The sequence below is a fragment of the Chionomys nivalis genome, chromosome 3 (assembly GCF_950005125.1).
Source record: "Chionomys nivalis chromosome 3, mChiNiv1.1, whole genome shotgun sequence".
Taxonomy (NCBI): Eukaryota; Metazoa; Chordata; class Mammalia; order Rodentia; family Cricetidae; genus Chionomys; species Chionomys nivalis.
This window is the reverse complement of record NC_080088.1, coordinates 78087271-78112167: the sequence shown is the minus strand read 5'-3', so window position 1 is coordinate 78112167 and position 24897 is coordinate 78087271. Positions and strand designations below refer to the sequence as shown.

The following is a 24897-nucleotide window of genomic DNA, read 5'->3' as shown; positions in this document are numbered from 1 at the left end:
GTATTCCCTAGATCTCCTTTTGTTGTCTTATTGCTCTAGCTAGAACTAGTATTGTACTGAATAGATATGGAGAGAGTGGATAGCCTTGTCTTGTTCCTGATTTTAGTGAAGTTGCTTTGAGTTCCTCTTCATTTAGTTTGATGTTGGCTGTTGGCTAGCTGTATATTGCCTTCATTATGTTTAGGAATGTTCCTTGTATCCCTGATCTCTCCAAGACCTTTATTATTCAGGGGTGTTGGATTTTGTCAAAGGGTTTTTCAGCAGCTAATGAGATGATCATGTGATTTTTTTTTCTTTCACATTGCTTGTATGGTAATCAAGGGGATACAAATTGGAAGGGAAGAAATCAAACTTTATCTTCAGATAATATGATAATATACATAAATGACCCAAATTTGTCCCAAGGAACTCATACAGTTGATAACACCTTACACTGATGAATTTTCATATGTTGAACCATCCCTGCATCTCTGGGCTGAAGCCTCCTTGATCATGGTGGATGATGTTTCTGATATGTTCTCTGATTTAGTTTGCCAGTATTCTATTGACTATTTTTGCATCAGTGTTAATAAGGAAGATTGGTCTGTAATTCTCCTTCTTAATTATGTTGTTTATCAGGATTACTGTAGCCTTGTAAAAAGAGTTTGACCGTGACCTTCTGCTTCTATTCTGTGAAATAATTTGAGGAGTACCAGTATTAGCACTTCTTTTTTTGTTTGTTTGTTTGTTTTCGAGACAGGGTTTCTCTGTGGTTTTGGAGCCTGTCCTGGAACTAGCTCTTGTAGACCAGGCTGGCCTCGAACTCACAGAGATCTGCCTGCCTCTACCTCCCGAGTGCTGGGATTAAAGGCGTGCGCCACCACCGCCCGGTTTAGCACTTCTTTTTAATTCTGGTAGAATTCTGTACTGAAACCATCTGGCCCCGGGCTTGCTTTTTTTTTTTTTTTTTTTGGTTGGGAGAACTGTGATGACTATTTCTATTTCCTTGCGGTTGTAGGTCTATTTAATTTGTTTATCTGATCTTGATTTAATTTTAGTATATGGTATTTTTCCAGAAAATTGTCCATTTTCTTTAAAATTTCCAATTTTATTACAGGTTTTTAAAGTATGACCTGATGATTTCCTGGATTTTCTAAGTGTTTGTTGTTATGTCCCCCTTTCCATTTCTGATTTTGTTAATTTGGATGTTCTCTCTCTGTCTTTTGGTTAGTTTGGATAAGGGTTTGTCAATCTTGTTGATTTTCTCAAAGAACCAACTCTTTTTCTCATTGATTCTTTGTATTGTTTTCTTTGTTTCTATTATATTGATTTCAGCCCTCAATTTGATTATTTTATTTTTCTGGGTGAGTTTGCTTTTTTTTTTTTGTTCTAGAGCTTTCAGGTGTACTGTTAAGTTGCTAGTGTGGGATTTCTCAAACTTCTTTATGTAAGCATTTAGTGCTATGAACTTTCCTCTTAGCACTGCTTTCTTTGTGTCCCATAAGTTTGGGTATGTTATGAGGTCATTTTCATTGAATTTTAAGAAGTGTTTGATTTCTTTCTTATTTCTTCCTTGACCCATTGGCGATTCAGTTGAACATTGTTCAATTTCCATGTGTTTGTGGGCTTTCTGAAATTAGTGTTGTTGAATTCTAACTTTCAGCCATGATGATCTGATAAGATACATGGTGTTATTTCAATTTTTTTTTTAATCTGTTGAGGTTTGCTTTGTTACCAATTCTATGGTCAGTTTTTGTGAAGGTTCCATGAGGTGCTGAGAAGAAGGTATATTATTCTTTTGTGTTTGGGTGGAATGTTCTGTAGATGTCTGTTAAGTTCATTTGAGTCATAACATCTGTTAGTTCCCTTATTTCTCTGTTAAGTTTTTTTTTTTTTCTGACAGACCTGTCCATTGGTGAGAGTTGGATTTTGAAACATTGTTTGTCTGTTAATGCTAAGTCATAGGGCAACGATTTTCAAGTCAAAGAATTTGGGAGGGAGGCAGGCCAGGGGCAGGGCAGGGTAGTTTTTCCACTGGCATGTTATGTTCTTCATGGGGCTGATGTAGGAGGATCCCTTCAGCCTAGGATCTCAAGGCTGGTAGTAAAACAGAAAATCATCCATCTTAAAAACCAAACTGCTACTAGAGATATAGTTATTTCATTGATACAGCGCTTGCCTAGCTTGGGAAGAGTCCTGACTTCCATAACCAGGTCTCTTACTCTGCTTCCTCCGTAGATGTAAGCCAACAGAAAAAAAAAAAAAAAAACAAACCCAAAAAACAAGCTCAAAGAGAACAGTCACTGACTAAAGAAACTGTAAAAATAGTTTCAGGAGTAAAGAAATAGAAATATCTTATTTATAAAATACGACAGGTGGGACATTTTAGACATTATAAATATAAAAGAAAATTTTAAGTGGATAATTCTCTGTTTCTGAAGATGAAATTGAAGGTGTCTCTTAGAGTCTAAATGTAGAATATATAGAAACATTGGGATAGAGAATGGACAGAGAATGACAAAAATAGCAACATTTGAAGACTGTATTTGAAATTGTATTTTTCCAATTAAAAGATTTTACATGTGTTTATTTGTATGTGTCTGCATGTGAGTATGTGTGGGGGATGTGAGTATAGTGTATGTGTGTGAGTGTGTGCATAGTTATGTGTGTGTGGCAGCTCACCTGCACACATCTGAGTGCCGTGTTGAGCATGTTGAAAGTCAGAGAACAACTTTCTTAATGGAGTTTTTTCTTTTCCAAAACGAGAGTCCTAGAGATTGAAGGCAAGGTGCCCCGCCTGACATCCAGCGTCTTTACCTGCTAAACCATACTGTTACCTCTTTCTCTATTTTTAAAATTCAAGTTACTAAGCTGCATTGGTGGCACATTCCTGTAATCCTAGAACTTGATAGATACCAGCATGATAAATAGGTGTTCATAGCCAGTCTCAGCTACATAGTAAGTTGGAGGCAAGCTTGGGCTACATTAGGCTACTTCTTACTACTGAAAAAATAAAAGAACTGGAAAGATTGCTCTGTGATTTAGAGCCCTCGTTGCTCTTGGCGAGGACCTGCTTTTAATTCCCTTTGCCCACAGCAGTTCATTTCTCCAGTTCCACGGGAGCAAATGCCCTCTTCTGATTTTGGGCAACAGGCATGTATGTAGTGTGCAACTTGCAAAAGTCAGAGCTACAAACATTTTGACGATGCTGATAATGGATTTCTTTTGTTGTTCTATTTTTAGTTTCTAGATGCATTGGAATTATCTCAGAGTCCTATGTTATTTCAGTTGATGACAGATATTCTTTGTCGGGAACAGCAACATATTATGGAAGAATTATTTCAAACCACTTTCAAAAGGATTGCTAGGCGGTAAGTTATTTTAGTCCGGGATTCTCCAGAGCTGTATACACACTGTTTCTGAAGTGGGTGTGTTACCTTCCTTGTTTAAAAACAAAAAACAAAAAACAAACAAACAAAAAAACCATAATGGATTGTGGTTCTCATAGCTCACTGCTATGTTTTTTAAATTTTTTTTTCTCCATAACAGACTTTCTTATGAAAAAATTTCAAACCTGTTTAATACTACAGAACAAAATAGGCTGCTGGTAGAAGAGCATCGTTTTCCCAGCTTCATTCCACCACATTGTTTTTTTTCTTACTGCTGTGTTTTAAAGTCAATGTGCATGTATATTTGCATCCGTGTGCTGTGGAGCTCATACAAGCACTTTTTTTTTTTTAATTTTTTTTTTAACATTTTTTTTTTATTGAAAAAAAATTTTTTCTGCTTCCTCCCCACCTCCCATTTCCCTCCCCCTCCTCCCGCCCCTCTCCCCCTCCCCCCACTCCTCTTCTCCTCCCTCTCCAGTCCCAAGAGCAGTCAGGGTTCCCTGCCCTGTGGAAAGTCCAAGGTCCTCCCCCCTCCATCCAGGTCTAGGAAGGTGAACATCCAAACTGTCTAGGCTCCCACAAAGCCAGAACATGAAGTAGGATCAAAACCCCATGCCATTGTCCTTGGCCTCTCGTCAGCTCTCATTGTCCGCCCTCATTGTCCGCCATGTTCAGAGAGTCTGGTTTTATCCCATGCTTTTTCAGTCACAGTCCAGCTGGCCTTGGTGAGCTCCCAATAGATTGGCCCCACTGTTTCAGTGGGTGGGTGCACCCCTCGTGGTCCTGACTTCCTTGTTCATGTTCTCCCTCCTTCTGCTCCTCATTAGGACCTTGGGAGCTCAGTCCGGTGCTCCAGTGTGGGTCTCTGTCTCTATCTCCATCCATCGCTAGATGAAGGTTCTATGGTGATATGCAAGATATTCATCAGTATGGCTATAGGATAGGTTCATTTCAGGTTCCCTATCCTCAGGTGTCCAAGGAACTAACTAGGGACATTGCCCTGGGCATCTGGTAGCCACTCCAAGTTCAAGTCTCTTGCCAACACTTAGGTGGCTCCCTTAACTAAGATATGAGTTTCCCTGTTCCCCTATCCAACCTTCCTTTATCCCCAATCATCCCGTTTCCCCCAGTTCCCCTCATCCTCTCCTTCACACTTTTCTCTCTCCATCTCCCCTCACCCCCATCCCACCCCACCCCCAAGATTCCAATTTTTTGCCCGGCAATCTTGTCTGTTTCCCATAGCCAGGAGGATAACTATATGTTTTTCCTTGGGTTTGCCCTCTTGTTTAGCTTCTTTAGGATCACAAATTATAGACTCAGTGGCCCCTATCCATGGCTAGAAACCAATTATGAGTGAGTACATCCCATGATCTTCTTTTTGGGTCTGGGTTACCTCACTCAGGATCGTATTTTCTATTTCCATCCATTTGCATGCAAAATTCGAGAAGTCATTGTTTTTTACCGCAGAGTAGTACTCTAATGTGTATATATTCCACACTTTCTTCATCCATTCTTCCATTGAAGGACATCTAGGTTGCTTCCAGGTTCTGGCTATTACAAATAATGCTGCTATGAACATAGTTGAACAAATGCTTTTGTCATATGATAGGGCATCTCTTGGGTATATTCCTAAGAGTGGTATTGCTGGGTCCAGGGGTAGGTTGATCCCAATTTTTCTGAGAAACCACCACACTGATTTCCAAAATGGTTGCTCATGCAAGCACTTTAAGAACCAGTTCTTTTCTTCTATCATATGGGTCCTGGTGGTCAAACTTGGGTTCCAGGCTTTGGTAAGTGCCTTACCTGCTGGTCCGTCTCATAATCCTGCTGCTGTGTTTAAACTCAGATCCCTGGCCTGTTCATTTCACCTCAAGTCCTACTGCATTTCCAAAGTCATCCTCCTTTTAGTGGGTAGCATTATATAACTCAGCAAAGTTCTTAGAAATTCCGCATTCACATTGTAGTTGAACTTTTGTCTAGGCAGCAGTCTCCAGGGTTAAAGGAGCCTGATACTTCTGCAGTGTCTTTATCTGGAGTTACCTGATTTGTCCCTCTTTTTACTTAACTGCTCATTCAGCTCTTGTCTTTCCTGTATATGGAAATTGAAGTCTAAAGAAAAGCCCAGTGACGGCTGGAGAGATGGCTCAGCAGTTAAGAACACTGACTGCTCTTCAGAAGACCCAGGTTCAATTCCCAGTACCTGCGTGGTACTCATAGCTGTTTGTAACTCCAGTTCCAGGAGATCTGATACCCTCACACAGACATGAATAGAAGCAGAACTCAGAAGCTCAGTTAGATTCAGGTTCAGATTTTGGCAGGACTGCTTCACGAGATTCAGGAACACCTGGAGTATGCTAGTGGTAGTTATTTGTAGTTCGCTGCCATGTTCCCAGTGGTTTCAGTATCCATTTATGATGCTCTGAATCATTTATTTCATTAGAAGTTGCAAGCTACCCTCCTTTTTTGGTTTTTCAAGTCAGGGTTTCTCTGTGTAGCTTTGGAGCCTGTCCTGGCTCTCACTCTGTAATTTAGTAGGTAGAATTACACAGTCATAAGGAATGTGCCTTCACTGGATAGTGGAGGCACATGCCTTTAATCCTAGCACTCGGGAGGCAGAGGCAGGTGGATCTCTGAGTTCGAGACAAAGCTAGTTCCAGGACAACTAGAGCTGTTTCACAGAGAAATCCTGTCTCAGGGGAAAAAAAAGAATATACTTTCATGACTAGACAGTCTCATTAACTAATATACAAGTTAGTAGTGCATACCTTTTACTGAAGGGCTTAAAAGATAAAGGCAGGAATCAGAAGTTCAAGGTCATCCTATGCTACCTGATGAGCATTTGAGATATATGAGATATTTGACTTTTAAAAAAATGTATTTTGGGCCAGATGATGGTGGTGCATGCCTTTAATTCCAGTACTTGAGAGGCAGAGGTAGGTGGATCTGCAAATTCTAGGCCAGCCTTGTCTACAAAATGAGTTTCGGGGTTATACAGGGAAACTCTGTCCCGTAAAAAAAAAAAAAAAGAGTGAATGGGTGGGTGGGTGGATGGTGGATGGATGGATGAATAAGTAAATGGAAAAACGAATGAATGAATGAATAAAGAAATAAATGTGTTCTGGAGCAATACAGTGTAGAAAAATGAGGCACATGTACCTGGTTTTTATAAGAAATAGTAGTATTAAATCTTTATATGTTGAATATGTTCACCTCCAGCTCCTTGCACTAACTCCTCCTAGATCCACCATACACAAACCCTTCCCCCAACCCAGCAGTGTACCTCCCCTTTTTTTTAATTAACCCGTCCATTGAGATTTTTTTTTTTTATTTCTGGGTATGGGAGCCATCCATTGAAGTGTGGTCTACCCACCAGGAGCCACACTCTTAACTGTCTCTTCCTGCTATAGAAGTCATCAACTGTACATGGCTCCTCAGTTACAGGTAGGAATTCATAAACACCTTTGTGGTGATATCTCCTTTGTACTCTAACAAATAAAGCTTTCCTGACGATCAGAGGGCAGAGCTACCCACTAGTTAAACATAGTGGTCTGGAGGTCTGTACGAAAGACAGGAAGTGATATGGTTGGGAGAAGAGTTAGCAAGGTAAGAGTTGGGTCTGGCTTGCTCCTTTGTCTGGTCTTTCAGCATTTACCCGAGATCTGACTCCAGGTCTTTATTATTAAGGTCAGTTAGAACTTGGGCGACACACTTCTTTCCATCTCGTGCTAGAATGGCTTGTTCAGATCTTGTCTAAGCAACCACAGCTGCTATGAGTTCTGGAGTACAGCAGTCAGAAACACTGTTTTCATCCAGTCCTTTCCCACCTCTGGCTCTGACGTCTCTCTGCCTCCCCTTCCAAGATGGTCCCTGAGCCTTGGGGATGGGGGTGATATACCTGTCCCATTTATGGCTGAGCCACTCCTCGGGTACTTGTCTGCATTTGACCACTTGTGAGTTTCTTCCACCATCCACCGCACAGAGAAGCTCTGATGAGGTCAGAGAGCTAAATGTTGATTGCTGATTTTTAAAGTAATGTTATGACTATTTCTAAGTATAATGATAACATTTTAGTTAGCATTTACATACATTGAATTTGTAAATATCCTTTTAAATTAATAAGAGTTACATCTTAGAACTTGAAAGATTGGATCATCAGGTAAAGGAACCTGTCGCCAAGTTGTAACCTGAGTTAACGAACTGAATCCCACTATTTGTCCTGGAACCATGTTACATTTTGTCTACCTCTGTTTCACCGTTGTCTTAGTTACTGTTCTGCTGTGTCTGTGCAGAGACACCATGACAAACACGGCTTATAGAAGAAAGCATTTGATTGGGGGCTTGCCTACAGATTCAGAGTTAGTCCATGACCATCATGGTGGGAAGTGGTGGCAGGAGGGCGGACGGGCTGGAGCAGTAGCTGATGGTTTCCATCCTGGTCTGCAGTCAGGAGACAGACAGACAAGTGAGATGTGCCTGGTGTGGGCATTTGAAACCTCAAACCCAGCAGCACTCCTACACCTTCTCCAACAAGGCCACACTTCCTTATCTTTCCTAAACAGTCCATCAACTGGGAACCAAATATTCAAATATATTCATGTATGTGGGCAATTCTCATTCACATTTTACAGAATTTCGTTTTTGTTTTTTAAGACAAGGTTTCTGTGTATAGCCTTGTCTGTCCTGGAACTTACTCTGTAAGCCAGACTGGCCTAGAGAGATCCACCTGCTTCTGTCTCCCGAGTGCTGGGATTAAAGGTATATACCACCATGCCTGGTTCCACCATATACATTTAAGAATACTATTCAGTGATAATTTTTAGGGATTTGACTTAGAAGGATCACTAAAGAACCCATCCCAAACCTTAGCTCAGGAAACAACAAATTTGCTTGTTTTTTTTTTAAAGCTTGTTTTTTCTAAATATTTTTTGGTAAAGGGACCCTCCCCCCTCCCCCTTCATTTAGTTCTCTTTGTCAGGGTCTCACTGTGTGGCAGCCCAGGCTGGGAGCTCACTGTCAATCAGACTAGTCTCAAACTGCTAGAGATCCATCTCCCTCTGCCTCCCAAATGCTAAGACTAAAAGTGTATGTATGCCGTTATCACTTCTGGGTTTCTGAATCTGCATAATCTTGGTTTTTTTTTTTTTTGAGCTTCATCTATGATGTAGCATGAAATGATAATTTATTCATTTTTACTGACACCTTTTTAAAAAACCATAATTAGCCGACCTATAACATTGTCGCAGTAGCAGAGCACGAATCATTTTGAGCACGTGGGGCAGCATTCTTTAAAGTAGACCATGTGGTAGGTCACAAACAGTCCTCTCCCTTTTTTATTGGAATGGGGGAGCGGGGTGTTGGTGTGTGTGCCACAGTGCATAGGTGGAGGTCAGGAGACAGCTCTCACGAGTCTCCTTCCACCATGTGGGTCCCAGGGACAGAGCTCAGGTCCTCAGGCTCAGAGACAGGTATCTCTGCCCACTGAGCCATTTTGCCATATAAAGTATATTCTTTGACCACAATGACATTAAATCAGAAATCAACAATAAAAAGAAATTTGGGACATCTGAAAATATTCCTCAGTAACTAACTAAAACTGAGAATATCATAGATCATTCTCGAGACCATAGGAAACACTGATCTACGGGGTCGGTCCTTTCCCCACCATATGTTTCAAGAATCAGATGAGGTTGTAAGGCCCAGCAGTGAGCACCTTACTCACTGAGCCATTGTAAATGGCCTGACAGAACAATTTGATAAAATCTAATACTCATTTCTGGCAAAGTTGTCTGTGTAATCCCATAAGTGGGCAGATACTTAATCTAAAAGCCTGGAGGGATGTCTTCCTCTTGAGGTTGGTAATGAATTTATGTCTTCTCTGCTCAAATTCAGCATAACCATGAAGGTGCTGGACATTATAGAGAACAAGAAAATGAATTAAAAGACAGATCAGTTTTTACTATAACTTTTTTGTCTTATTATAATATTAAATTATATTTTTGCTTCTTTTCTTACTCTTTTTCTTTCCCTTTTTTTAGTTCTCTTTTATTCTGACATTACAGGATTTAAAACAATAATTTTTCTCTTCTTTCCTTAAAATGTCTCTCACTGCTTTTCTTTTTTGTTGTTGTTGTTTTGTTTTTATTTTTGTTTTTCTGAGACAGGGTTTCTCGTGTAACAGCCCTGACTGTCCTGGAACCAGGCTGGCCTCTAAGTCACAGAGATCTACCTACCTCTGCCTCCTGAGTGCTGGGATTAAAGGCGTGCGCCACCAGGCCTGGCTGCTTTTCTTTCATTCTTTCTTTTCTTTTTGAATAGTTTCGTGTTTTAACCTATTTATGGTTTTGAGATTACAACATAATCGCAACATTTCTCCCTCCTTTTTCTTCTCTCCAAACCCTACCTTATACCCTTTCTTGTTTTCTTTCAAATTCATGGTCTCTTTTCTCATTAAGTGTTATTACATACATATATGATATACATATCTGCTCCTAAATATAGCCTGCACAGTCTGTATGGTGTTACCTGCATGTATATGTTGTCAGGGCTGACCATTTAGTGTTGGCTAACCAATTGCTGTGCTCTTCCCTGGGGAAGACTGAGTCTCCCACTCTCCTCCGTTGACTGTAGTTCTTCATGTAGCTTCAGGACGTGTGGGCTTCTCCCCATCCACATTGGTGTGTCCATTGGTGTCACCCTATTCAGCTCTTGTGTGGGGGCCATGGTGAGATTTTGTGGGTGTAGCAGGCATCATCTCACAGCAGATTTCCTTTTCTTCTCATTACAGTGTTTTCAATAACACGATCATAGTTTACTTTATTCTACAATATATAAAATATACTTACTTCCAAAGATAGTACCAATTGTTCTAGTTCATTTTCTTTTTGCAGTAAAACACTGACTTAGAGATACTTTTAGGAGGAAAGAGCTCATTTTATATGTGTGGTAATTAACATCAATTAGGTATGCTTTTTTAAAAAAAACTAGATTTTGATTTCTTTTAGACTTAGTTTTTTTTCAGTTTAATTTTGTGTATTGTTGTTTATTGTGGGGGCGGGATACTTGTGTTACAGTGCGTGTATGGCAGTCAAAAGGCAGTTTTTTGAGTCTGGTACCTCCTTCCACCATGGACTATGGGATCCTTTATTATTTTGTAATTAGTAATCACTGGAGTATGTAAAATACTTGTTCAAAACATGTCATTTTATCTCTTTTTCTTAGGAGTCCACATGTCACACAATTAAACCTTCTGCAAAGCGTGTATACGATGTTCCGGAAGGATGAGCTGCCTTCCAATGTCACTCGCCAAGCATTTGTAGATCGCTCTCTCCTCACCCTACTGTGGCATTGTGACTTGGACACACTGAAAGAGTTCTTCAGCAGAATTGTGGTGGATGCCGTTGATGTGCTGAAGTCCAGATTTACAAAGGTATATGGTAGCATATATAGTAGTAGAGAGATTGGGTAGCATGGTGTGCTCAGTCAGATGTTTTTGGAGCATTCCCTCTGCATCCAATAGCAATCTGTGGCCACATGGATCCGTTCTACTTTCCTATAACAACTGACTGGCCCCACGATGGCTTAGAATAACAAAGGTATACTGTCTGTCTGCATGCACAAGTCTGTGTTCAGTTACACCGGGCCAAGGTTATGTTTGCAGGCCATGTTCGCTCTTCTCAGGTGCTTTCATAGAAACGGCTTTCCTTGTCTTCATGCCTCCCATGGCTTTGACATGCAGGTCTGTTTCTATGTCTGCCTCCCTCATCATGCTGCCCTTTCTTGTCTAATCTCTGTCTACCTCACTTGCATGTAACTTGATATCTCCCCTAGTAAATCCAATATAACCACTCTTCTCAGTGTCTTCAATTTAATAATGACTGTAGAGTCCCTTTATGTCATATGAAAAGTTAGGTTCCAGGGATTGGGCATTATCTGGACAGTTTTAATAAAGTAAAGCGAGGGTATTATTCATCCCTTCTCAGATTCCTGTTGGTAAATACAGATCACCAAATGGCTAATAAATAAATAAAAACATCAAAAATATATAAAAATGTATATGTTGTGTTTTGCATTTTCACCTACTTGTTTCCTGGAACTAGCTCTTGTAGACCAGGCTGGTCTCGAACTTACAGAGATCCGCCTGCCTCTGCCTCCCGAGTGCTGGGATTAAAGGCGTGCGCCACCACCGCCCAGCCTCACCTACTTGTTTCTATGGCTTCAATAAGACTTGGCAAATATTGTATATTTTGGACTTACTATGTGTACATTTTGTATTACTTCCTTTTTTACCCCTTATGACATAGCAATGTTGTTTCCACATTGGAAACCCTGAACAAACAGACTACTCTCTCTTCCTGAATGCATTAAGAATTAAATTTGATGTTTAAACATGTTGTTTTTATGTTTGATAAGACCAAAGATGTTACATCTTTTCAGGTAAATGAATTTACCTTTGACACTCAAATCACCAAGAAGATGTGCTATTACAAGATACTAGCCGTGATGTATTCTCGTCTTTCAAAAGATGATGTTCATTCTAAAGAATCTAAAATTAATCAAGCTTTCCACGGTTCTTGCATTGCTGAAGGAAATGAACTTACAAAGATACTTCTTAAGTAAGCTTGCTTCATTTGTGGTTGTGTTTAATTTGTTAATATTTAGGGTAATTACACATTTTTGTTTTTACTTTTATAGATTATTTTTTTGGTTTTGGCTTTGGTTTTTGGTCTGTGTATGTATGTGCACCAGTGTGTGTGCCTGGTAACTGTGGCGATCAAAAAAAGGCATCAGATTCCTTAGAAGTTTAGTTACAGAGGTGTGAGCTCCATGTGGGTTCTGGGAAATGAACCTCTTACCTCTGCAAGAGCAAAGAGTGTTCATAACTGCTGAGCTATCTCTCCAACCCTTGGGGTACATGTATTTTAAATGCATTGATATAATGTGATTTAAATGTCTTAGATAAGCAAAGTGCTTTGTTTTCTTATACATAAAGTACTTGTATGAACTTAATGGTGTTGTTGGGCAGCAGGGACTTATCTTTCGTTAAATGTGTTTGTGTCTGTGAGACTGTGTGCCATGTTTGTATGGGTACCTTTCAAGGCCTGAAGGTGTCAGATTCCCCAGAAATGGAGTTACAAGCAGTTGGGAGCCTCCTGACATATACTGGGAGCTGAGCTCAGGTCATCTGGGAGTGCTTTTGTCAGCCGCATACTTACCTTTTATAAAGAATGAAACTCTTGGCTGGAGCTCTGTGGTAGTGCTTGCCTCACAAGTTACTGGCTCAGATTTAAACTCTTTCACATTTTCCCTGCTACTACTTCTCCTCTGAATGGATTAGTATATTAATGCATTTCAGTAGCATGGAGTACAGTAAGAAATTATAGTTTTTCTATCATTTGAAATTTAAAAGCTCTCTGTAAAGCATAAACTAATGAAATAGATTTTCTCTACAAATTGGCTTCTAATGAAGTCCTCCCAGATTGGACAGACTTTACCGGGTCTCATTTTGCATCTCAGACATGCATTCTTCTTTCTCACCCTAGTCCACACCTTATCTTCTCAGTGGATGATATCACCATCTATCCATCTGTATAAGTAGGAAACATAGGAGCTGCGTTCATTTCTTCATTTGACTGTCCCTAATCTCCATTAGTACCAAGTTGGTAACCAAATGTAATCCGTTTGATCCTTTATTGTTCCTCAAAGTAATGCACTTATATCTTTACCCTTTTGTGTGTCTTGTCCTAATTTGGACTGCTTTCTAAGGTGTTGCAGTTGTCACATTCTGAATTATTTCTCTGTTGCCTCGACTGCAGAATCATAATCACCTGGATGCAAATTCAGTCTGCTGTCTTCAGCAGCGGGGCTCATCCAATATTGCTGAGTCTGTGGGCCATGTAGTCTCCAACAGGTCTCAGCATACTATGAACAAGCGTAAATTCTATCTAAATATAGGTGCATGGTTGTTTCAAGAAAACCTTTGAAAAACATGGGCTATTTGAGTGGTTTATTGAACCCACCCTGCAGAATGAAATACACACCTCTTAGTATGGTAGGTAAACTCTGCTGAGAACACCTCCTTCCTTTCCCTCACTTTGCAAACATTTATTGCATCTACATCCTCGTGATAATGCCACACAACTTTTCTAAGTGTCCCTCCTCTCTGCTAATAATATCTATGTACATTTATACTGTAGGCAACTTACATCTCAAAGTTCAGCTTAAGTCATGCACAGTGGCATGCATGTGGAGGGCCATAGTGCTTTTTGAGACTCTTATATAAATAGGGGAGCTCTTGGGCACAGGAATTAAAGGCCCCATTCAACAACACTATGAGACCCTTTCTCTTAACAATCTCTATAACTCCAATTAAAAAACAAACAAAAACCAAATAAAATCCTTAGCTCGGGTATTTTTCCCTTAAGTCTTTTGTTAGCACCTTAGATTTTTGGTCCATGTTCTTGCTTCCTCATCCTGAGTGTGCTTGCTGTTGCACTTAACACTATGTTATCAAATGTGTGCACATGTCCCGTGCTATGAGATGGTGAAGTGCTCGTTTGTATATCTCTAAGACCTATATGGGAGAATCGTGACACCTGAGATTAGCTGAATTGAATTAGGTTTTATTGTCTAACAGCTACTGATTCAAACATCGACGTCCATATTAAGTAAATTGATGTTCATCCTGATGTCATCTGCAGGTCATGCCATGATGCCTTTACAGAGAACATGGCAGGGGAGAGCCAGTTGCTGGAGAAGAGAAGACTTTATCATTGTGCTGCATACAATTGTGCCATTTCCCTAATATGCTGTGTCTTCAATGAATTGAAATTTTACCAAGGTTTTCTGTTTAGCGAAAAACCAGAAAAGGTGAGTATTCCCAGGGATGTTCCCTATGGCTGATTGACACTGTAGGATTTCAGTAGTTAAAATTTTACCAATTAAATTTATATCATATTTCCAACTCTCCTATAATGTTAAATATTAGGGGATTACCTCTGAAGTGCTTCTCTGATTTTGAGGGTGTGTAATTGGACATGGAAATGAGTATCTTAGAGACAGCTTCTCATGTATCCCAGGTTTGCCTCAAATTCACTGTGTAGCTTAGTGACCTTAGACTTAATTCTTTTACCTCAGCCTTCCAAGAGATTACAGGTATCTACCACTCTATATGCTGTTGAGGTCAGAGCCCAGAGTCTTGTAGATGTTGGCAGGTGCTATCAATTGATCCACAGCCCCAGTCTACTGTGACTTATTGAATAGAATTATCCCTTTTGTATTCTTACTCATGAAGTCAGATATTTTCATGTAGGTTTCTCTTTTTATAGAACTTGTATATTTTTGAAAATTTGATAGACCTGAAGCGTTGCTATGCATTTCCTATAGAAGTTGAGGTAAGTAAAATTTTCAATTTTGTTTCTAAATTAAAAATATTATCAAATATTTTAGAGAAAAAGCAGGTTTTATTTTGAACATGCTAAATATTCATTTGCTCTCAACTCCAAAGTCAGGTAGTTTTGTGTTCTTATAAAACTGGCAACTGTGAAGTCTAGCAGTGAAAGTGTCCTTTCACATGGCTGTGCTGGCACTCAGCAGCATTTACTTGTTCCTTCTCTTGATTGTGAAAGAAAGTATCAATAAAAGGAATTTGATTTCTGAGTAATTTTCTCCGACAAAAGAATTAAGATTTATACTGATGAGTCTGGCCCGGATTGGGTAACCTGGACAATGGGGAAGTCAGAGGAGGAGGTGGAAGATTTGCTGTAGAAGGTGGGATTCATTTGGTTATCTAGGCTCTGCTTGCAGCCTCGGCAGTGGGTGAGAAGATGAGGGCGGCTGCTTTCACATCACATTGCAAGTGCGAAAGTGGGCAGAGCACTAAGCTTACATCGATGGGTTGTCCTTTTCCCTCACAGCTGACATCCCAGAGTGTCTCATCCATGCTCCGGAACGGGCTTGTTTGGAATAAGAATAGGAATGAAAATAGAATGTTTTCCCCTGGGCATGCGTTGGAAGAATGAAAACAAAAGTAACAAATTGCCCAGGCTTATCTAAGCATGAACACTTGCTGTGTTACCTGCAAAGCACAATAAGGTGCTGTAGTACATCATAGCTTACAGCTGAGAAAGCTTAGACTCAAAGGTCACCTGAGAACTGTCCATCATACAGCTTGTAAAAGCACCAAGCAGAGAATCATACCCAAGCTAAGTGTTTCAGTTAGGTTTGGGGACATCTATGGGAAAGGCTGGACTTGAAAACACATACAGAGTTCTTTTTATGAATGGTTTTGAATACTTTTAAATTTCACACAAAAAAATGTCTTTTTAGTTAGTAATGGGAGGAGGGTCTAGAATATTACTAAAACAAAAAAGATGTGACCATGAATCTAAAACATTTTAAATGGTGTATTTGTTTTACCTAATAGGTTCCAATGGAAAGAAAGAAAAAGTACATTGAAATTAGGAAGGAGGCCAGGGATGCAGCAAATGGGACTTCAGGTAGGACACTTTCAGAGTGATTTGGAATGCTTCTAGTAGTTGATACTTGTTTATTAAAATGAAAACAAAAAGAGTGGCCAACAAAATGACTCAGTGAATAAAAAGTTCTTTCTTCATAAAACTTATGACCTGAGTTTAAACCCTGGAACTTGTATAAATTAGCTGGATGCAGTGGTGCACATCTGTCTTCCTAGCATTCCCTCAGTGGAATGACATACCACCCCCATGCTCACAGGCCAGCTGGCATGCTGTACACAATGCAGCAGCAGAAAGGAGACCTGTGTTTTCAAAGTGGAAGGAAAGATCCTTCTCTCAAAAACATATTTCCTGACCTTCACTTATACACCATGATACACACTTGCCTACACAAACACACACACACACACACACACACATCCCCCCACAATATGCAAATATGTAGTAATAATGATTTATAATTTTTTGTTTTGTTTTATTTTGAGACATGATCTCGATATTGTAGTTCAGGCTGCCCTGTAACACACTATGTAGACCAGGCTGGCCTCAAACTCACAGAAATCCACCCCTCTACCTCTCATAGTTCTGGAACTAAAGGCATATGCCTCCATGCCCAACAATGCATTATTTTTATTTTTATTTTTATTTATTTATTTTTTTTTTGATTTTTCGAGATAAGGTTTCTCCGTAGTTTTTGATTCCTGTCCTGGAACTAGCTCTTGTAGTGCATTATTTTTAATAAAAACTATTTTAATCACTCCAAAATGTTAAAATTTAATTTGGTTACTTTTTTCTCATGTGGCAGCTAATGTGTTTTGTTATTTGAACATATCTTGCATTTTTATTAATTATATTCTGGGTTAAATGTAAACCCTGTCCTGATTCCACTCTCCTAAACTCCCCACCTTCTTGCATTTGGCTTAGAACAGAGCTGCCAAGGCCCTTGACCTGCTGCCTGGCACACCTACCACTCTCTCTGCTCCCCATTCCACTCCAGCGCTACAGCATCCTGTCTGTCTGTTGGCCCTAGACTTGCTTTGACCCTCCAATAATTTCAGCTGGAGGCAGTAATGTGCCTTGGAGCATTTGTTTGCTGTCAGCTTGTCAAAGAAACTGCCCCCAGTCCCTCTGATTGAACTTTATCTTCCGTCCTTTCACGTGCTCCTTGTTTTGATGTGCATAAATGCTTATTTATCTTTTATAACTTTTATTATTTTTTATTTGAAACTAAAAATTTGGACCTATTTTCTAAATTCTTGACATATTTTGTATCAGCTATTTTCAGTAGTATTCCTACATCTGTTATATTTGATGAGCAGAATATACATTAAAATTTTAATAGGTATTTCTATTAATAATTGCATCCAGTTTAACTAGATTTGTTCGCCTGTGACAGTAGAGAGTAACTAATCAATAGTAGAAAAAGCAAAGGAGCTTTTCCCTGGGTTCCATTTGCTTATCTGTACAGTGGACTGGAAGAGCAGAATTGGTGAAAGCCTTAGCTGAAATATCCTTTAATTTCAATATTATTTGAGTTTTGAGAAACATATTTCTTACTGGTTGTATTTGAGTACAAATATATTTCCCTTCTGTTTTTTTTTTTTTTCAGGCAGTCCTCATTATATGTCTTCATTGTCATATTTCACAGAGAGTAGCCTAAGTGAAGAAATGAGTCAATTTGATTTTTCAACTGGAGTTCAGAGCTACTCGTATAGCTTTCAAGATCGTAAACCTCCCACTGGCCATTTTCAGAGACGGGTGATCACATTTCACATGTTAAGAGTGTTGTTGAAGTTTATAATGAGGCTACTGCTGTGCCTAGTAATTATTAGGGAATCAGGCTTTCTGTCAGTCTCAGTTGCCCTGGAATAGTAATGTTGATTTGGAGAACTTCTAAGATGTAGGCCAGGTCCTTTGATTGTTAACTCAGCAATCAGATTTTATCAGTTAGAGGTCAAGACCTCACAGGAATGAGCATAGGGATAGAGCTGAGGTCAAGACAGCAGGGGTGGTCAAGCTGAGGTGTGCCTTGGCAAATGGCAGTCAGGGCTTATGTGCTTGGACTAGAAGGAAAACCTGAAGTTCTGTCCACTCTTTAGTTCTAAATTAAAACATCCCAAGTGTATTTTATATTATTACCAAATTATTAGTTTTAGCTAAGTTATATTGTTTTCAGCTATTGCCGCTTAAATGAGCTTTTTGTATCCACTGTCATTTGTCAGTGACATCTGCATTGCTGGGTTCTTTTTCATAGGAACAAGATCCTATGACCCGAGGTGACATCCTGGAGTTAGAGATGGATGAGCTCAACCAACACGAGTGCATGGCTACCATGACAGCCCTGATTAAGCACATGCAGAGGAATCTGATTACACCCAGGGGAGAAGAGGTATTTTTCTCCTAGTCTTATGTTTTTCTCAATGTTATCCATTGGTGTTACTTTAGGGATTAGCTTTCATATTGACTAAACCACACTGCACATTAAAGAGACAGATTCTAGGATGTTCTTTTACTACACTTTTCAGAGTAAGTGTGTGTTTTACTTCAGGATTCAAAGCCAAAAGATCTTCCTCCTTGGATGAAATTTCTTCATGACAAACTAGAAAATACATCAGTCCCATTAAATGTCCGTCTCTTCTTAGCCAAGCTTGTTATTAATACGGAAGAGGTATGTAATTTTATTTTTTTAAATTTAACAGTTCGGGGCAGTTTTGAGCATCTACTTTGAAAACACTATAACGATGGAGTGTTAAAGAAATAGAACGTGGAATTGTTATTCTTGCAATAAATCAACCAAACACATTTATATAGTTCTTCAGAATGCTTTGGTCAAACGTATCAATTAGTATTGGGAATTAGAGGTGAACTTTCTATATGGTGTGTTTGGCACCTTTCTAAGGCTGCAAGCCTTCTTTGTTTACTATAGCAGATAAATGGGTTAAAATATTCCTGTTAACTTATGAAGAATAGCTATCTTTATCTAGGTAATAGGTAAATACATTAGGTTTTCTGCATATAACATATGCCAGAAAGGTGTACTCCCACCAGTAGACTTCCTGCTGTCCCAGGATACAATGAGGCTTGTACAATGGCTCTGCGGGCCAGACATCCGAGATCAAAGGTGGCTCCTCTGATCCTGTGCTGGTCTCAGGCATTCTCTGCATGGGGTTGATGTTCTTAAATTCATACTGCCTCCTTAGTGTTTTTGTCTTTAAATTTCCTTTTTATAAGGACATAGTGTGTCCTCATACAGAAATATAAATATAAAGAGAAGTATAAAGAAATAACCTGTCTCCAAATAAGGTCATTTTCTGAAAGTTTCTCTGGAGAACCACAGATTGGGGGGCATACAGTCCATATTATTTGGACCCACAAATGATTTCTAGCTCGTGTTCTTCCAAATGCTGATTTAATAGCTGCCACAGAAGAGCTGGGCACTATTGCTTGATTTCTCAGAGCTGACAGGAAAGCCTGTTACACTGCCACTTTGATTTACACGGCTAAAACTGAGGGCCTGGGGAGGTTTCTTGGACACGATCCTGGAGCCTGGTATATATGTGTCTGTGGATTTCTTGACCTTTTGGCTAAGATCAAGTGTAGACTGGAAGGAACGCTTAGGGTTCTGGTCTCCAAAAGGTAACACAGACAGTTTTCACCTTACAGAACAAATTTATATTTGCATTCATTTTTAACATTTCAGCCTTTAAGTGTTTGTTATACTATAATACCATGATAAAGAATTTCACATGTGTATAGTTTGTAGTAAAACTAGAGATATACACAGAGTATGCTAGATAGTTTTGATCTTATGGGCATCTCCTTGGAAAGGAGACCATGGGAAGACTAGAAGATAATTTCCATTATAATCTTTTCCACCAAAGTGACGTTCTGCACTTTTAAAGTAATGAAATTTAATTTGGTATATGGATATTCTTACTAGATTCCAGAGATCTTTAAAATGTGTTTTAAAAAGAATGACTTAGAACATAGGAAGAAATTAAAATACTTAAGTACTTGTGCCTTCTCGTTTTCATAACTTTATTTCTTATATTTTTACAGGTGTATATAAAATAGTTTTCTATAGCTACATATTACTCAGGACAGAGTTATTGAATTTTAAGTAATGAGATACATTATAATCTATGTTTATTGAGTATTTAGGCATCCTTGAGCTGATTCAGTATAAATCGGATCTTACTGAGTTTGGTAAATGGTTTTTTTTTTTTTTTTTTTTTTTGGTTTTTCGAGACAGGGTTTCTCTGTGGTTTTGGAGCCTGTCCTGGAACTAGCTCTTGTAGACCAGGCTGGTCTCGAACTCACAGAGATCCGCCTGCCTCTGCCTCCCGAGTGCTGGGATTAAAGGCGTGCGCCACCACCGCCCGGCTGAGTTTGGTAAATGGAAGTAACAACGGTTTTAGGTTTCTGTGACATCATAAATTGTCAGCTGATGGAGAATGTATTTGTGTGTTAATGCTTTAGTCTTGAGAGCAGTTGTCTATATTTGGCATTTAAATTTTCTCTGTAGGTCTTTCGCCCTTATGCAAAGCACTGGCTCAGCCCTTTGCTACAGCTGGCTGTTTCCCAGAACAACGGAGAAGGAATTCACTACATGGTGGTGGAAATAGTAGCTACTGTTCTCTCTTGGACAGGCGTGGCTACGCCTACAGTAAGTAGCTATGCTACTGCTTCTCTTAAGTAGTAATATATCGTCCTTTTTCTGATGCCCTACATTGGGGGTGTCAGATGCGTTAATGTCCCCGTGACATGATGTTGTTGTGTTAGCTCTAGTTGCATGGCTGTAATACACCTATCTCCATTGTAGCACTGCCTACTTTTATCTTCTAGCTACCTTGGTAATCCCTTTGCCCTTGCCTTTCTTACTAAACTGTTAGGTGTTTGTTTTGCTTATTGTTTATATTTGCTAGGAGATTGGGACCTGGGTGACAGAACTGTTGAGATTATCTCTATAACTGAGAGCATCTTCTGTGCTTCAGGTCTCTGGATTTGGGGACACTTACATGATAGTTTATTGACTCTCACAGTGTTAGATGTTACCTAGGAAATTGTTGCAAGTGACTGCCAAGGAACTGCTGTTGCCTCTTAGAGCAGATGGTTTGGACCCTTGTAGGTGGGTGTGGTGGAGCTTTGTTTACTCATTTGGAAACATGAACATGGGTAGTGTACAAAGGTGTACATAAGTTTATCACATGCAACATCCTTAATAGACACTTGGGTAGCTTTTTCATATCTTAGTGTCTGGATGTTCCTATTTTGTTTATTACACAATAAACTAAATCTAGATTTCTTGATATTACGTGATAAAACAGTTAATAGCATGAAAAATGGGGTATTTAATTAGCTTTTCTCAGCTACACTTGAGAAAGTGAAATTGCCAGTCGTTGGCATAGCAACAGAAGTGAAAAAGGAAGTGGTAGTGCTGCTTTTGGTAACTTCCTGTGATGAAGGGAGCAGAGCACTGGGATAGAAGACCAGCAGGTATCAGGTAGCCCAGTGGTGAAAAACCCAGAACGAAGGGCTCTTGCAGCTTCATTGAATCCGAGGTTGAGACAGTGAGGTATGAAAAGGGCTAAGAGTCAAAGTGCAGCGGGTACCGGTAGAAACCAGCTTTAATGATTCCATTCCCGCCTTATATCAGGACCAGCAGGACCTGGACAGGACTGTTGTGAGGGTCTCAGACGGAGACTGGGAGTGAATCTCTGCACAAAGAATTTGAAGAACATGGCCACCCAGGGCCTGAGCCCTGATTGTAGCTTCCTCTCTGAGGGCACAGTGCATTGACTGTGTACACATCGGAGCAGCCAGTTTCTCCCACTTACCTACCCAAGAAGGGTATTGTCTGTAGTCAGCAGTGAAAAACCACATAGGGTTTAACCAGAAACTAGATTCCTCAATAGAATGCGAGGTCTCTTTTAGAATTGGATATTTGGGTTACTTCCAAGGCCAGGCATGATGGTGCAGGCTTACAGTTCCACGACTTCGGAGGTACTGGTGGGAGGTTCAGTAGTTCAAGGGTGGTGTCGGCTATTTAGTTCAAATAAATACTTATTTATTTGAAGCGAGTCTGTGCCGTGTGGAAACCTGTTTCAGAGCAACAGCAGCAATGGGGATGGGGTGAGATATTCTTCCAGAATAGAATATTATTTGTCTTACAAAATTTCAATGTGTTTTCAGGGGGTCTCTAAAGATGAAGTGTTAGCAAATCGATTGCTTCATTTTCTAATGAAACATGTCTTCCATCCCAAAAGAGCCGTGTTTAGACACAACCTTGAAATTATTAAAACCGTTGTTGAATGCTGGAAGGAGTGCCTTTCCATCCCTTACAGGTACACATTCGCTATTTCTTAGAAAAAGGTCAAAGTGTAGCAAGTTTTAAATGGTAACTACAATGAAGTATAATTATATGAATTAACAGGAATATAATTATAAAGGATGGTCAAAAACCAAAAATAATTTTAGTAATAATTTGAAATAAAGTCCATTTACAAAGTAAATTTTGCTACTGATAAAACCATATCCCCAAAGTTTGAGACCAGAAGCATTTCTGGGTGCTCAGTGGCTCTCCACCCAGCTCTTCAGCCCTCCCCTCACTTTGCCTCTTTACTTGGCAACTGAAGTATTCTGCCCTGCACCATCCCAGCCAGGGGTACCTCACAGTCTTTGCTGGATGACTTGTAGCCTTCCTAGCCTGAAGTGAACTGAAACTTTTAAAAAGTTACTATTAACTGACAGGGTTGGGACAGGTAATTAGAATAGCCAAGAACTAACAAGTGGGTATCAACAAGCAGGGCTCTTGGAAGTAGGAAAGGGCCAAGTGTTCCTTGTACTATTTAGCTGAAAATTTGCTTTATCTTCCTGTTTCTCGTTCATTATGTGTTTTCTCCCTTGTGCTGTGTTACAGATTAATATTTGAAAATTTTTCACATAAGGACCCTAATTCTAAAGACAATTCTGTAGGAATTCAATTATTGGGCATTGTAATAGCTAATGACTTGCCTCCCTATGACCCAAAGTGTGACATACCGAGTACCAAGTAAGTGCCATACTTTCTATTTGATTCTTTTATAAAGTCTTTGGATATAATTTTCAAATATAGTATTGATACCTTTAAGAACCAGACACAAATACTTGTACCTAAAATTATAAGGTTGGATTTATAAGCCATTTGGGAGGAGAAATATATCTGGAGTGAAGGAGGAATGTAGCTTATAAAAAATTAATTTAATTAATTAATTAATCACGAGGGCTCAAAGATAAAGGTACTCGCTGCCAAGCTTGATGTTTTCCGTTTGATCCCTGGGATGCGCTGATGGAAGGAGGGAACCAAGTCTCCCAAGCTATTCCATGAACTCCACATATATTCTGTGTAATAAATTAGTGTAATAGAAAATCTTTAATTAATGTAATTTTCTGTATATAGCTTTAAACAGAAGTTGTTAAGTACTTTCTTTTTCTTCCTATTTTTCCTTTTGTGCTTGTGGAGGATGCCTGCGTGTGTGGGAGGGCTCCTACCCATGAATGTAGATGCAGAGGCCAGCAGAAGGCATCAGTTGGCTTTCTTTATTACTTTCTGCTTTATTCCCTTTCATCTGTGTTGGATGGCCAGCCAGCTCTTGGAATATGCTTGTGGGGGTGCTCAGGTCCCCATGTTTATACAATAAATTGTCTTACCCAGTGATCTATCTCCCCTGCCCTCTTCTTTTTGAAACTGGCATTTTAAACATTGACTCTTGTAAGTACTGTGAGCTCTATAAGAGGATTTGAACTGTTTTGACTTTGAAAGGGAACTCCTATACTGGCAGCTCTCTTCCTGGGCTCTAGCCTCAATTTCCCCTGTCCTGATGGCAGTCACTTATTCAAGTAGGATGGCCATGGTGTGTGGAGGAAAGAAGCTTTATTGATATAGTTTAGAACATGACAAAAGGTACTGGCAACTTTTTTTAAAAGTCAGAGTCTCAATATGTAGCTCTGGAACTTGGTCTGCAGTTCAGGCTGTCCTCAAACTCAGAGAGCCACCTGCCTCTGCCTCCCAAATTCTGGGATTAAAGGTGTACACCAAAATGCTTGCTTCTTGCCCTGCTCTATGGGGAGACAGAGCAATTTCAGTTCTGGTTGGTTCCTATTGGTGGTTCATATATTGCTGCTGTTGCTATAGATAGTGTGGGTTCAGAGCTAAGGCAGCCAGTAGCTCAGCATAGACTAAAAAAACTCTTGTTTTCAAATGTGAGCTTTTGGAGCCCTGTTTTTATCACCTGTTTTTTTTTGTTTGTTTGTTTGTTTTTTATCATCTTTATTACCACAAAGAGCCTGTAAAGACCAAGGGTTAATGAGTCCCTACCTGCACAGAGCATCACCCTTCTCTTTTCCAACATTGTGTTGTCGGTATGTGTCCCTGACAGGGAATCTTAGTCTTAGATACTCCCTTCTTTATCTCCTGTAGTTTTCTCTGGTGTCTAGCAGAGGACTATCCTCTCATTGGTGACCAGAGATTGACAGTAGACTTTCATGGTTATGATGACAGAGCCCATAAATCTCTATTCACGCACATTTAAATCTATATTCAAGCAAATTGCATCACATTTTATATTTATATTTTCTCAATTTGCCTATTAATATAACAGGAAGAGAATTGTTTCATTTTTGTGTCAAGCATTCTAATGGATTGTTTTTATGCTTGTTTTCTGTGTTTATTATAGATATTTTGAAGCTTTGGTCAATAACATGTCCTTTGTGAAGTATAAAGAGGTTTATGCAGCTGCAGCAGAGGTTCTAGGACTAACTCTTCAACATGTTACTGAGAGGAAACACGTGAGTGCTGCAGTGTGCTTCTGATTTTGATTACCCCATGTCCTCCTTGAGACAAACGGACACTGTGCACATCCCGTGTTTCCATAACACTTGAGGTGGGCTGCTGCGTAGGGCCTGAGGCGTGCCTGAGTGCATGAAAGCCCTACCCTCCCCACCAGCTCGAAAGCCAGCAACAGTGGTGAGTTCTCACTGCTGTGTTCAGGTTGGCTAATTAGGCAGCCGCTACCCCCAGG

At 39.7% G+C, this 24897-nt stretch overlaps 1 protein-coding gene across 2 annotated transcripts in view; it reads left to right on the top strand.

Moving 5' to 3' along the window:
- Prkdc (protein kinase, DNA-activated, catalytic subunit) overlaps nucleotides 1–24897 on the top strand; it is a 159348-nt gene that overhangs the window by 62364 nt on the left and 72087 nt on the right. For both annotated transcript variants that reach the window (XM_057764247.1, XM_057764248.1), the window contains exons 40-52: nucleotides 3223–3350; nucleotides 10587–10794; nucleotides 11802–11980; nucleotides 14066–14234; nucleotides 14693–14758; nucleotides 15790–15862; nucleotides 17448–17596; nucleotides 18093–18227; nucleotides 18387–18506; nucleotides 20364–20504; nucleotides 22031–22182; nucleotides 22758–22889; nucleotides 24553–24664. In XM_057764247.1, coding sequence (XP_057620230.1) covers nucleotides 3223–3350; nucleotides 10587–10794; nucleotides 11802–11980; nucleotides 14066–14234; nucleotides 14693–14758; nucleotides 15790–15862; nucleotides 17448–17596; nucleotides 18093–18227; nucleotides 18387–18506; nucleotides 20364–20504; nucleotides 22031–22182; nucleotides 22758–22889; nucleotides 24553–24664 — 1764 coding nt within the window. The remainder of the gene's footprint in view (nucleotides 1–3222; nucleotides 3351–10586; nucleotides 10795–11801; nucleotides 11981–14065; nucleotides 14235–14692; nucleotides 14759–15789; nucleotides 15863–17447; nucleotides 17597–18092; nucleotides 18228–18386; nucleotides 18507–20363; nucleotides 20505–22030; nucleotides 22183–22757; nucleotides 22890–24552; nucleotides 24665–24897) is intronic.